At 44.3% G+C, this 15121-nt stretch overlaps 1 protein-coding gene across 1 annotated transcript in view; it reads left to right on the forward strand.

Moving 5' to 3' along the window:
- The first annotated feature begins 6128 nt into the window (after window positions 1-6128).
- NXPE3 (neurexophilin and PC-esterase domain family member 3) overlaps window positions 6129-15121 on the forward strand; it is a 68967-nt gene continuing 59974 nt past the window's right edge. The window contains exons 1-3 of the mRNA XM_061133938.1: window positions 6129-6258; window positions 10574-10752; window positions 14632-14802. Of these exons, the coding sequence (XP_060989921.1) occupies window positions 14710-14802 (93 nt within the window). The 5' untranslated portion in view covers window positions 6129-6258; window positions 10574-10752; window positions 14632-14709. The remainder of the gene's footprint in view (window positions 6259-10573; window positions 10753-14631; window positions 14803-15121) is intronic.

Here is a 15121-nt window from a genome sequence, read left to right on the forward strand (position 1 = left end):
CCAACATCATTTATAGAAGAGACTGACATTTTCCTATTGAGTATTCTTGGTTCTCATCAAATCTTAGTTGACTGTATATGCATAGGTTTATTTCTGGCCTCTCAATTCTGTTCCATTGTTCTATATGTCTTTTTATGCCAGTGACATACTGTTTTGACTACCACTGCTCTGTAATCAGGAAGCATGATGCCTCCTCCTTTGGTCTTTTTTTCCTCAGTTTTGGCTTTTGGGGTTCTTTTGTCGGTCCATGTGACTTTGGGGATCTTTTTTTTCTATTTTTGTAAAATAACACCATTGGAATCTCATTAGGGATTACAATCTGGATGGCTTTGGGTAATTTATCATTTTTAATATTTATTTTTCTTTCTTTATTCGGCTGTGCCAGATCTTAGTAGCAGCATGCAGCATTTTCGATCTTTGTTACGGCATTCAGCATCTTTAGTGGCGGCCTGTGAACTCTTAGCTGCAGCATGTGAGATCTAGTTCCCCAACCAGAGATCAAACCCAGGTCCCCAGCATTGACTGCGTGGAGTCAACCACTGGACCACCAGGGAAACCCCGGGGATACATTTTTAATATTGTATATCCAATGAGAAATTTTCCTAGTTATGGTCTTTATTTTTTTGTTACAAAGCATTTAGTTTCTGGCATATTGTAAGAATTGACATTTCAAAATTAAATTATTCCATGGAACTTTTCTGGTGGTTCACTGGTTAAGAATTTGCCTGCCAATGCAGGGGGAAAGGGTTTGGGGCAGCTAGGCCCGTGCGCCACAACTACTGAACCTGAGCTGTCGGGCCCCAGAACCACACCTACTGATGCCCACATGCCCTAGAGCTCATGCCCCACAACAAGAGAAGCTACCACAATGAGAAGCCTGCCCATAGCAACTAGAGAGTAGCCCCTACTCACCACAACCAGAGAAAGCCTTCACACAGCAATGAAAGCCCAGAGCAGCTATAAATAAAATAAAAAATAAAGAAACCCAAACCTATACTGCACCATTTCAATTTTTATTTCTCTAAAGTGGAGACCCTAAAAAGCTCTTATAAAACCATTCAAGTACAAAATATGTCTGAATAATTTCTCCCTGTAATCTTCGATAATTTTCTTATCCATACCTAACTCAATAGCAGTTTTTTGTTTTATTCTTTTAAGTAATTCAATTCTGAGTCTTTCTAAAGCACTCAACTATTTGTTTTCCAAATATATTTTCTTTTTACACTTGATTTCAAAGGTTCATATAATAGACCTCTATATCATATCATTACATTGCATATATTTTAACATTTTAAGTGTCATAAACTGGTTGAGAAACCAAACTCAAGTTGGTGAAAGTGGAAGCACATGTTCTGGAGAGAGGACCAAAAGCAAACGGCAGAATAAGATTCTTCCAGATTTAGATTAACTAACAGGGCTGAGAGGATATCCTTTCAAAATGCAGTAAATTGAAACTGACTCTCAATTTGGTGATTATGTGGACATCGGTAATTGTTTTAGACATATCTGAATCAATAAGTGTTGTTGTTCCGTTGCTAAGTCATATCTGACTGTGACCCCATGGACTGCAGCGGTTTCCAAACTTTCTGATAATCAAAATATTGGGGGGGGGGCCAGTTCATATTGCATGATTCTACAGATATGACATTCTGAAAGAGGTAGCATTATAGGGAAAGAAAAAAGGATTTGTGATAGCCAAGAGTGTGGGGGGAGAGGGAGGCTGCAAGTGGGAATTTTTAGATAATGAAATTATTCTGTACGGTACTGTGGTTGTGGATACATGATTCTAGATATTTGTTAAGACCTCTACAGTAGTACACAAAGACTGAAGTTTCACTCTGTGCATTTTTTCCCCACTATATGCATATTTTACTCCCCAAATCTCAACGAGGATATCGGGGAGGGGGGTGTCTCAGGATGAGACAGGATGTAAAAATCTCACTGTATTATAGATGAATGACATAAACTCCCTGAGAGAGAAAGAGGGAAATGACGTAAGTAACTTCGGAAAATTGTTTTGTGTAGTGTAAATATCTTAGTCTGTTTGGGCTGCTATAACAGAATACCACAGACTGAGGACCTTATAAACAACAGAAATTTATTTTTCACAGTTCTGGAGGCTGGAAATACAAAAACAAGGCATTTAGTGTCTGGTGGGGGCTAGCTTCCTGTTTCACAAATGGCTATTTTCTCACTATCATCACATGGTGGAAGGGGTAGAGGAACTCTTTGGAAAGAGTGGAATAAAGGAATGGATGTTGAGTCTGAAAAAGGGAAAAAATATTCCCAAACAAGGCAAAAAATTGAGCTGAAGCTGTAAGCTTTTATTTCTTGGAAAGGAAGTGTTCCAAGCCAAAGCTTCATGTGTGAAAGACTGCCCTTCCCAACAAGAAGTAATTAAGGTTAAATGAGGTCATAATGGCGGGGCCCTAACCTGAAGAAAATGGTGTCTTTATAAGAGAAGAAGACACCAAAGAGTTCTCATTCTCTCCGCCATGTAAGGACACAGGTGTTTATTGTGTTTATCCATAAGCCAGGAAGGGAACTCTGACCAGGAACTGAATCAGCTGCATCTTGAACTGGGGCTTCTAGCCTCCAGAATTGTGAGAAAGTAAACTTCTGTTGTTTAGGCCACTCAGCCATGGTATTTTACTGTGGCAGCCTGAGCAGATTCATACAGGTACCAAACACCTCTTCTAGTCTCCTACCCGCAACATCCTCTCACTGTCCACGGTGTTTTGGAATAGGGTGGATGGTATCCAATGTGACAGCAGTCACTTATTTTGAACAATGGCTTGGTGGCTCTTGATGCCCAGCTTTTATGCACTTGTTCAAAAGGGGGAAGCACAACAAGTGAATTAGGAGCTGACGTGGGCTCAGAAGGACTTATGCTGCAAGTTTCTAACAGTGCGTTTCCAACTCTTCGTGACCCTATGGGCTGTAGCCCACCAGCATCCTCTTTCCATGCAATTTTCCAGGCAGGAACACTGGAGTGGGTTGGCATGCCCTCCTCCAGGGGATCTCCCCTACCCAGGGATCGAACCTGCACCTCTTACATCTACCTCACTGGCAGGCGAGTTCTTTACCACTAACACCATCTGGGAAGCCCCAGATTTGCTGGTGAAAATATCAGCAAATCTTGAGGGACCTCAAGTTAGCTGCATCAGAAACAGGCTTAATTTGCTTTTGTTTACCTAAATTTAGGCTCCACTCTTTGTTTCACTTAGAGAAATAAAGTTTAGTAACTAGCATCTAAACTGTTTCTGCAGGTAGGTCAGAAATGACTAGGTCCTTTGCTTTCATATCAAAAATACAAACGTTATGTTCTCATTTTTTTCACAGCTCAAAGTTAGATTATCATAAATTCAACATTTTGAAATTCCCTATGCTAGGTCATAACCTGAGATTAGGGAATTCAAGAGGAAGAGATTTGGGATACTCTCCTAGGTACTTTTCATTTGTTTTCTCACTTATTTCTAAGAGCACATAGTGTTGCGCCTAATTTACAGTTGAGGAAACAAACTCAGAGAAATTAAGTAATTTGTTTGGCATGGCAATGCTTGTAAGAGACAAAGCTGTGAATTAGACTCATACAGGCTAGGATCCAAAGTGTGTGTTTTTTGGTACAGTGGGATTCTGCCTTACACCCAACTAAACGCAGAGTTCCAAAGAACAAGGAGAGACAAGAAGGCCTTCTTCAATGAACAGAGCATAAAAATAGAGGAAAACAACAGAAGGGGAAAGACTAGAGGTCTCGTCAGGAAAATTGGAAATATCAAGGGAAACTTTTGCCCAAAGATGGGCATAATGAAAGATGGAAACAGCAGAGATCTTGTAGAAGCAGAAGAGATCAAAAAGAGATGGGAAGAAAGCATGGAAGAACTGTACAAAAAAGATCTTAATGAACCGGATAACCACGATGATGTAGTCAGTCACCCAGAGCCAGACATTCTGGAGTGTGAAGTCAAGTGGAACTTAGGAAGCATTGCTCTCAATAAAACTAGTGGATGCGATGGAATTTCAGTAAAGCTATTCAAAACCCTAAAAGATGATGCTATCAGAGTGCTGCATTCAATATGTCAGAAATTCTGGAAGACCCAGCAGTAGCCACAAGACTGGAAAACATCAAGCCTCATCCCAGTTCCCAAGAAGGGAAGCACTAAAGGATGTTCAAGCCATCGGACAATTGCACTCATCTCCCATGCTAGTAGGTCATGCTTAAAATCATGCATGCTAGGCTTCAGCATTATGTGAACCAAGAACTTCCAGATATCCAAGCTGGGTTTAGAAAAGGTAGAGGAACCAGAGATCAAATTGCCAACATTTGCTGGATCATAGAGAAAGCAAGGGAATTCCAGAAAAACATCTACCTATGTTTCATTGACTATGCTAAAGCCTTTGACTGTGTGGATCATAACAAACTATGGAAAGCTCTTAGAAGAGATGGGAATACCAGACCATCTTACCTGTCTCCTGAAAAACCTGTGTGCTGGCCAAGAAGCAACAGTTAGAACCCTGTATAGAACAATTGATTGATTCAGGACTGAGAAAGGAGTACAGCGGGGCAACTGAACAACAGTTCACCAGTTCTACATTGGGAGTATGGTGACTTTGCCGTCAGAGATCTTTTAAGAATCTAGTAGTGCCGGACAGGCATCTCTGGTCCTTCCCACTCTTTCTTCTGTCTGTAATAACTGTAAAATACTGTTGTTTTTAGCTGCTCAGTCGTGTCTCTTTGCGACCTCTTGGACAGCAGCACTCCAGGCTTCCCTGTCCTTCATTATCTCCGGGAATTGCTCAAACTCGTGTCCATTGAGTTGGTGATGCCATCCAACCATCTCATCCTCTGTCGTCCCCTTCTCTTCCTGCTCTCAGTCTTTCCCAGCATCAGGGTCTTCTTTTTCAATGAGTTGGCTCTTTGTGTCAGGTGGCCAAAGTATTGGAGTTTCAGTTTCAGAACCAGTCCGATTTTCCATGTCTGATTCTCAGACTGTAAAACATAAGATAACTCAAATGCCTTGGGGTTATGAGTGCCTATGTGATTGGGGGTTAATAAAGATCACTAAGGTGGTCCCAAACCATCTAGAAGTCAGTATGTCCTGTTTAAGTATTAATATTTGCCACTTGCCAGATAGCCAGACTGGGAAATACAGGCGTCAGGGAGTCCATGTATGGAACACAGGACTTAATCAGAACAGAAGTCTATCACTTTGGGCCGTGGATCCTTAGGCACAGAGGAAACGGAAATCACCTTTTATGAGTACGAAAGGCTGATTCTTGAGAAAGAAGAAAGAAATGGTTCCTCCAGAAGAGGTTGCCTCATGTAGAACCTCCTTTTATTTCAGCCATACGGGTCACTCATGCATACAGGCCTGCCTTGAAAACTTTTGAATGAGCACATAGAGTTCACTGTGGTCAGAAAATGTCAGATATTTTGACCTTGAGACAACAGTCTGGGCAGTCCGCTTTTGGAGCCTGCCTTTTGTTGGGATGAACTTGGTTAACCCCACAGCCCTGTGCTTCCAGCCCTGAGGAATACAGCGCAGCCCCGCCATCCCTTCGGGTTTCTTGAGCAATTGCTTCTGTCTTCGAAGCACTCCTTTCAGTTCGAGTTTCACAAAGTTGCTGCGGACGTTTTATGGCTTAGAAGAAAGTCCAAAATAGGATTACGTGGTTTTTCGGTGGGGGTGGTAGTGGTGGTGGTTAGTATTCAGGCCTTTTCGCTAGGTCACGTACAAGGAGAGTAAAAAAGAAAATACGTCGACTAATTTCAAGTAAGGGAAGATTCAAGGACCAGCCTGCTCTGTGCCCGAGCTTGGCAAACCCGTGAAGGGAACAAAACATTGCGCCGCTGAGCGCAAAGACGGCCCACGTAGGGGCATCTCCAGTTGCTCCCTGGGACACTCTGATGTCCGAAGCCGACAGGAGCCGGGTCCCGACAGTGGGCAGAGCTCAGATCAAAGGCGACAGCAGCAGGACGCCCTGGAGAGGGACGAAAGTTGCACGGGGCTCCGCGGAGGTCACCTCGGCGTCCCGGCTCTGGGGGACGCTCCGCGCTCGGAGGCCGCGGCTGTCAGTCAGCACCCTCGGCCCCGCCCCTCCCAGAGCTGGACCAATCGCAGCCGGGGGTCGGGGGTGAGGCGACGCCGCGGGGCCAGGAAGCCAGCGCCGGGCGGCCTGGTGCTGCGGCTGTTGAGCTGGGTGTCCGGGTCCGGGGCAGCTGGAGAGCGCGCGGCGGGAGGCCGGACCTGGATGGAGGTGAGTGCCGGCCTGCGGCTCGTGCTCCAGCGCCGGGATGGGCCCCTGCCGCCCGAGCGAACCACTGCCTGGCTCCTCCCGGACGCCTCTCGGCTGCTAAGACCCTTTTCTCCGCGCTTTGGCTCCCGAGCTCCCGGCCCGATGCAGACGAGCTGCAGCCCCTGGGGTCTTGGCTGGGGTACCTGAGCCTGGAACGCGAGCCTCCGGCCCAAGGCACGGTAGACTTGGGGCTGGTCCGGAGTAGCTCGAGCAGCAGCCGGTCCCGGGGCGGGGCAGGGCGCTAGCATCTCCATCCTCGGCTTTCTAGACTTGCCGCAATACCCGCGGGAGCAGCCGCAGCGCGGCGGAGCCCAGACTTGGGGGCAGCTGGAGACCCTTTCCCCTGACACCTTTTCTGAGCGAGTACCGAACACTTGGAGACGGCTCCCTTCTCAGCCCCTGACTCCAGTCTCATCGCTGCTTTGAGCCCCAGCTGCCTTTTGGCTGGGTGTCTTCTCAGGCGTTGGATTGTTCTGGTTTACTGTCGTTTTGGGACATCAGATTTATTTAGGTCGCTTGGGTAGAGTGTGACTTTAACAAGGTGTGATGTGGAGGCTCAGCCTGGCGTCTCCACCTGATCAAAGACCACCAGGGTGGTGGTAAGAGGGATTCTCAGGCAGGATTCATATAAAATTTGTAATTATAAAATTTCCCTTGTTTTCGTTATTTATTCTAAGGGAGGATTGTTGCCGCATTTCCTAAAAATAAAGGAGCACACTGTTCTGACGGGTCCCCCTCCTTACTGGGGTTAATTATCTGTTGGAACATCAGCGTGTGTTGAAGCTGGCGGCTCTCCCAGACCGTGATAATCAATTGTCTCAATCCACACAGTAAAAACAACACAGTGTTCCTCCATAGCGTTTGAGCTCCGCTTTCCTTTGACTGTGTTTAATACCTTCTTTGTGCCTGTTATCCTCACAGTCTCTCTGGGCCTAATGCAGTGCTATTATTTGTTTCGAGAAAGAAAATGAAGGGACATATCACTAAAGTAGGGTTGGCTGTCCTGCCAACCTGCCCCAAAATTGAATTGTCCTGGAGGGACGATGTAAGTTACAATCGAAACATCATTTCAGAAAGGCCATCCCGGACAATTTGTACAAATGGCACCCTCTGGCCACTCTGTACCAGTGATTCCCCTACCTGGCTGTGTATTGTAATTATCTGCAGATCCTAAATAAAAAGCTGTTTCTCTGGCCCTACTCTCATGGATTCTGATCCAGTTGATGGAGTGTTGTGCAAGCATTGGTATTTGTATAAGCTTCCAGATAATATTAATGGGCATGCAAGATTAAGGACTACCATGTTTTAATAGGGCATTAAAAACATGCCCTATTTTCTTCTTACAGCGTATATAGCTTTGTGACTTATTTGATTTGTGTACTTCTCTGTCCTGTGGTTACCCCCACCACCACCCCCCCTCCCTCCCAGAGAATTATGAAAGCATTAGTGCTGCTTTAAAAGGAGAAGAGAAGGCCTAGGTGAATCAGCATTTTGGACATGTGAAGTGGGGGTACATGGGAGAGAAAGGGGTCCGTGGAATGAAATCAGGAAGCAAGTCCTGTAGATGTCTGTCCTTGTGCAGACTTCTGTCTCTGCTTCATTTTTGTTCAAGGACGATCTCATTTGGTTGACCCATCATTTTCATGGTCTTGGATGAGTCTCCAGTTTTTTCTCTAGACATTGCCCTGTTAAGTTTCAAAGTCTTACTCAGTACCCTATGAAATACAGCTGCTCTTTGGAGAGTCTGAGCTAGGAGAATTCAAATATAGGTATATTCCGTGTAAGTTGTCTTTTGTATGGGCGTCCTTGTATTCCAAATTCTATTTCCAGATATCTTGCTCTGATAAGTACATTTATGTGGCCAGCAGGTCAGAGTATTTAGGATGAGGACTGTCCCAGAAACTGGATGTGTGGTTGTTCAGTAATACACTGTTTTTGTGAAATGGTTGTCTAAGAACATTTGCCCTCTAGAGTGTGGGGTTGCTGCCTCATTTTCTTTTTAGTACCAAACTCAAGTATTTCATTTGTGTGACTGACGATTGTAATTCCAAGTGAGATGGGAGTAGGAAGTCAGATGTCATTGTTGTTCAGTTGCCAAGTCATGTCTGACTCTGGGACCCATGGACTGCAGCACGCCAGGCTTCCCTGTCCTTCACCATCTCTTGGAGTTTGCTCAGATTCATGTCCTTTGAGTCAGTGATGCCATCCAACCATCCCATCCTCTGTCGTCCTCTTCTCCTCCTGCCTTCAATCTTTCCCAGCATCAAGGTCTTTTCCAATGAATCAGCTTTTCCCATCAGGGGGCCAGATTACTGGAGCTTCAGCTTCCGCATCAGTCCTTCCAATGACTATTCAGGGTTGATTTCCTTTAGGTTTGACTGGTTTGATCTCCTTGCAGCCCAAGGGACTCTCAAGAATCTTTTCCAGCACAGTTTGAAAGCATCAGTTCTTTGGCGCTCTGCCTTCTTTATGGCCTAACTCTCACATCCGTACATGACTACTGGAAAGATGATGCTGCTGCTGCTGCTAAGGCACTTCAGCTGTGTCCGACTCTGTGCGACCCTGTAGACGGCAGCCCACCAGGCTCCCCCATCCCTGGGATTCTCCAGGCAAGAACACTGGAGTGGGTTGCCATTTCCTTCTCCAATGCATGCATGCATGCTAAGTCGCTTCAGTCGTGTCTGACTCTGGCGACACCATGGGCAGCAGCCCACCAGGCTCCTCTGTCCACGGGATTCTCTAGGCAAGAATACTGGAGTGGGTTGCCATTTCCTTCTCCCAGAAAGACCATAGCCATGACTGTTTGGACCTTTCTGGGTAAAGTAATGTCTCTGCTTTTTAATATACTGTCTAGATTTGGAGAAGGAAATGGCAGTCCACTCCAGTGTTCTTGCCTGGAGAATCCCTGGGACGGGGGAGCCTGGTGGGCTGCCGTCTATGCGGTCGCACAGAGTCGGACACGACTGAAGCGACTTAGCAGCAGCAGCAGGCTCGTCATAGCTTTCCTTGCAAGAAGCAATCATCTTCTAAATTCTTGGCCGCAGTCACCATCTGCAATAATTTTAGAGCCCAAGGAGAGGAAATCTGTTACTGCTTACACCTTTTCTCCTTCTATTTTCCGTGAAGTGATGGGGCCAGATACCTTGACCTTGGTTTTTTTAATATTGAGTTTTAAGTCGGCTTTTCATTAGGTTGGGCTTCCCTTGTGGCTCAGCTGGTAGAGAATCCGCCTGCAGTGCCGGAGACCTGGGTTTGATCTCTGGGTTGGGAAGATCCCCTGGAGAAGGGAAAGGCTACCCACTCTAGTATTCTGGCCTGGAGAATTCCATGGACAGTCCACGGGGTTGCAAAGACAGGACTGAGCGACTTTCACTTACACTTTTCATGAGGTATCTGACTTCCTAAAGCAGAAGTGGAAGGAAGTCCAGTGCCTCCGACTAATGGCAGCCAGTATAGGTTTGCCACAGGTCATAAGGAATTTAGTTTGGCATGTAAACAGTCTTAACCAAAATTTGACAAAACACCCAGCAGATCATGGATTTCACTTTTTGCTTGTTCTTTGAACATACGTATGAAGCGTGAGTGACTGTGTTCTAACACTTCAGAGAGATTTGGAAGCAGAAGTGCTCAAGTTGAGAGTCCTCATGGAGTGATCACAACTTTTAGATGTGTCCAGTACCTCTTGTTTTCTCTAGTGGTAGGATGGAGCACTGAAGTGCATGATTATTCTAATCTTTAAGAAAAATAAGGACCTGCTGTGTAGCACAGGGAACTCAGTACTCTGTGATGAGTAAAGCCTATATGGGAATGTAAAGCCTATATGTAATGTAAAGCCTTTATGGGAAAAGAATCTTAAAAGGGGTGGGTGTATGTATATGTATAACTGACTCACTTTGGTGTATACCCGAAACTAACATGACATGGTACATCAACTATACTTCAATAAAATTAAAAAAAAAAAACCACACAGAAACATACAAAGGTTTTATCTGTGATTTATATTTTTTCCAATTATATTGCTATTGATAAGGTTTTGACCTTCAGCTCAGATCTGAGAGTAGTTTGCTCTGTGTAAGTTTGTGAATATAAATAGCCAGGTCTTTTTTTTTTAGTGCTAGGAAAGGAAATGTTCCTATCCTTACTCTACCCACTACTTTGTACTGAAGTTGTTGTACATCTCTTGCTTTAAAATTGTATCCTTGATTTCAAATATATTTTACTTTACTTCATTTTCAGTATCTTTAACCTGTGTTTCATGTACTTATCTCTGTTGCAGCAGGAAGAATGGTATAGAAATGAAAAACATCAACACGTGCTTCGAATGTGACAAGAAAAGAATAAAGGCTCTCATGATTGTTTGAGTTCAGACTTTACACTGGAAGGAAAGTAAACCTTAATTTCTTAGTTTCAATAAGTAGCTCTTCTTGGGAACTGGAAACTTCCAAAAAAAAAAAGGTAAATTAAAGTCAATTATATATTTTTATTTTGGATTTGATCTTGGAAACTTTTTAGAGTCATTCCTATCTAACAGTATTGTTCTTACTCAATTCTAAGGCAATTTGAGATACCAAATAATGTTTTCCTGCTCTCTTTGCAAATAGATTTCTTGTTATAATGCCTAGGTTTTATATTTATAGGAAAACCCCAAAAATCTGTTAGAGATTTCTTTTTTTCACTTTGGAATCTTTCATTTTAAATTTGTTTTCTTGTATCTGATTTAATGCTTTATTTCTCCTTATGGCTCCTTTTTAATTATTGCTTTTAGAAACCAGCTTGATTCTTTGTATTTGTGATTTCTGTTTCCTGGTGGAGATGAAGGAGAAAAACAAAACCTGCCCAAAGATGACAACTATCAACATTTTAGTATATGTCTTTTTAAAGAGCAGTCTGGCTAGTACACTGTAGGCTGTATCTGCTTAGGTGTACAGATGGATCTTTCAGTGTCAGCATTCCACCTACTTGTAGCAGGAAGTAGGTCTTTTCCTGGCAGGACCCTCCATGAGGATTTTCATCAGAAGTCCCTGCCCGTGAGGGGCTTCTTGCATATTTGCATTGCTGCCTGTAAGGCCTTTTGTCCCTTTAGCTCTGAGGTCTCCAGGCCCCACCATCCTTCTGCGCCATTGCTGTGCTGCTTCTGACCAGCTTGAGCCTTGCTGACATCCTCTGGCCTCCTGGCCCTCGTGCAGTACACAGAACACGGCTGCAGTGGTACGGCTGAGCTTCTCTGCAGTATCATCCTTGGTCTTCTCCCTCTGGCCATCAGGGGAACCTGTGGTTCTTATGGCCAACTCCTTGAGAAGGGTTTCTGCAGAGGAGCAGCTGGGGCCCTGGTGACAGAGTTATTTCCTTTATTTCACAGTCATTTCCTTCCTAGAATCTTCGGGCATTTCAGGGTGGGTAGGTAGCTGGGTTTTGGAGAGGGGCCGGTGTTGGGAGGCCATGAAATGCTTAAGTACAGTCTTTCACATTACCTGGCGTCTCTGTGGAGGTGGCCAGGAGTGGGAGATTTATTTCTCTTTAATTTAGGAGGGAAAGGCCTTTTACCTAATATGAGTGTAAGCTTTGCCAGGAGGATTTCTGGCACTTGGTACAGTGTGCAATACACAGCTGTTGTTCAGTTGCTCAGTTGTGTCCGACTCTTTGTGACCTCGTGGCCTGTAGCCACCAGGTTCCTCCGTCCATGGGACTTCCCAGGCAAGAAAACTGGAGTGGGCTGCCATTTCCTTCTCCAGGAGATCTTCCTGACCCATGGATCAAACCCTTGACTCCTGCATTGGCAGGTGGATTCTTTACCACTGAGCTGCCAGGGAAGCCCTCGGCCTCCATAATTATTCATTGTGTGGATTGTTGAATCAACATATATCCTGCAAAGAGCTGAGTACTGGGAAGGAATCAAAACGTATGGTACATTGTTATCCTTAAGTTGCTTTTCTTTGATATATAGTTTTTGTTTTTTTAAATATAGTCTTCATTGGTATAGTGTAGTTGGGGAGACTAGAAAGACATACAAATATAGACATCAGATGAGAAGTGGAAAAAGTAAGTGCTGTGGGAATTCTGAGGATGGAAAGCATATTGGAATAGCTTAACCTCATTTCCTTTATGACGCTGGGGTGAGGAAGGGTTGTTGTCTGTCCTTGTGGTGTGGGAATGGGAACAGATTAGATCAGAGGAGTAGGGGAGTGAGGGAAGAGGGGCTTGCCAGGTCTAACACAAAAGGGGGGAGTGTTGATGCAGCTGAGGTATCCTGAGGCCCTCTGCACTGGGATTATGCACCCTCTTCACCTTGACCTCTCTACCCTGCTTTCCACGGAAATCATCGCTGGGAACAAGATACTAGCGTCTTCACTGCTTACCTATACCATAATAGCAACTGGGGAGAGCGTTTTAGAAATGATTGAATGGAAGAATATTTAGGAGCAGCCTGCTCTCAAATCCTCTGCCTTCAGCAGGTGTGATGAAGGATTAGGGTGACCTGTTACTCCTCACGCTTAGCTTTCATCTCCTCCATCTTTAGGGCGGTGTCTTTCCTTTTATGCCTTGTTACTCAACTGAGGGGGCATCAGAGCTGCCTGTGGGGCAGGGGAGCCAGAAACCAAAGGGTGTTTGCTGTCTCTTGCCATCCAGAGGGATGGCATTCCTGTTTTCCAGAGGTTGTCAGAATGGTTTGCACCTAATCCCAGAACTCCTTATAAAATCACAGGTTTTCCTCTTGTTGTTGTTTAGTCATTAAGTGACGTCCAACTCTTTGCATCCTCACGGACTGTAGCCCGCCAGGCTCCTCTGTCCATGGGATTTCCCAGATAAGAACACTGGAGTGGGTTGCCATTTCCTTCTCCAGGGGATCTTCCCAACCCAGGGATTGAACCCAGATCTCCTGCATTAGTAGGCGGGTTCTTTACCACTGAGCCACGAGGGAAGCCCATAATTACTGTAGTAATGTAATAAAATATAAACTGGAAGGGAAGGGAAGTGATTTTATTCATTTAGACCTCTTTAGAAAATTAACACGTGAATTTTGTAATCTCTAAGAATCTGAAGATGTTCTTTGCTCTCTTAAAAGTTAAAACATAAATAGGAAGCAGGAGAAATATCTCTATTTACATGAAAACCTGGAGCTGGGTTTGAGTAAATTGTCCAAATGTGGAGTAGTTCCTACTGTGCTCTGGCTCTTTGCTTTCTCTTACCACTCTGGGCCTTGGGTAAGGTTAGGGAAAAGGAAATACAGTGTCTTTCCTTTTACTCCACCCTAAGCTGTCATAACTGGTGATCTGTTTGCTCATCTCTCCTCTTTGAAGGAATCCTTTGGAGAAAAATGTGCTTTTTAAATCCACACCAGTTGCTCTTCTATACAAAGAACTCTTAAAGAGATGAAACAGAAAAGAAGCAGATCAGACTGAAAACTCAGAAAAGCAAAGACATGGTTTTTTAAAATTTTTTATTGAACGATAATTGCTTACAGAATTTTGTTGTTTTCTGTCAAACCTCAACATGAATCAGCCATAGGTATACGTACATTCCCTCCCTTTTGAACCTCCCTCCCATCTCTCCCCCATCCCACCCCTCTACGTTGATACAGAGCCCCTGTGTGAGTTTCCTGAGACACAGAGCAAATTCCCTTTGGCTATCTAATTTACATATGGTAATGCAGGTTTACATGTTACTCCTTCCATACATCTCGCCTTCTCCTCCCCTCTCCCCATGTCCGTAAGTCTGTTCTCCATGTCTGTTTCTCCACTGCTGCCCTGTAAATAAATTGTTCAGTACCATTTTTCTAGATTCTGTATATATGCATTAGAATACGATATTTGTCTTTCTCTTTCTGACTCACTTCACTCTGTATAATAGGTTCTAGGTTCATCCACCTCATTAGAACTGACTCAGATGCATTTCATTTTATGGCTGAGTAATATTCCATTGTGTATGTGTACTACGACTACTTCATCCATTCGTCTGTCCATGGACATCTAGGCTGCTTCCATGTTCTAGCTATTGTAAATAGTGCTGCAGTGAACAATGGGATACATGTGGCTTCTTCAGTTTTGGTTTCCTCGGGGTATAAGCCTAGGAGTGGGGTTGCTGGGTCATATGGTGGTTTTATTCCTAGCGTTTTAAGGAATCTCCATACCGTCTTCCATAGGGGCTGTATAAATTTACATCCCCACCAACAGTGCAAGAGCATCCCCTTTTCTCCACACCCTCTCCAGCATTTATTGTTTGTAGACGTTTTGATGAGGGCCATTCTAACCGGTGTGAGGTGATAACTCACTGTAGTTTTGATTTGCGTTTCTCTAATAATGAGCTATGTTGAGCATCTTTTCACGTGTTTGTTAGCCATCTGTGAAGACATGGAGTTTTGAGAAGTGAGAGAAGCCATGGGTCGGCCATGGGTGATCAAGACACAGCCCGACAATGTGGATCAACTTCTTCAGACTGCGGCTGTTCTGCTGTCTGCTCGCAGCGCTGATGGTGGTGGCGCTGGTCATCAATGTCACTCAGGTGGAGGTGAGTCCTCAGCACGCTTCTTCGTAAGTAAGGGAGCCACACTGGGGGCTTTGGGGCTAATGAGTCTGGAAAATATTGATCATCGAGAAGCTAATCCTGGTCACAGTTCTTGTTTTCATTTATTCAGTAAGTATTTGAGTGCCTTCCATGGTTATATACTGTGCTAGTCACCAAGGGTACAGTGATTTCTTCACTATTGTTCTAATAGCTCATATTCTAAATGTGCATGGGAGAAAATATGAGTTATAAGTAAGCATGAAATATAATAATAAATGATAATTAGAAATTGTGAGACATACCGTAGAGAAAAGAAAGTGGG

This window comes from Dama dama, chromosome 31 (genome assembly GCF_033118175.1).
Source record: "Dama dama isolate Ldn47 chromosome 31, ASM3311817v1, whole genome shotgun sequence".
Lineage (NCBI taxonomy): Eukaryota > Metazoa > Chordata > Mammalia > Artiodactyla > Cervidae > Dama > Dama dama.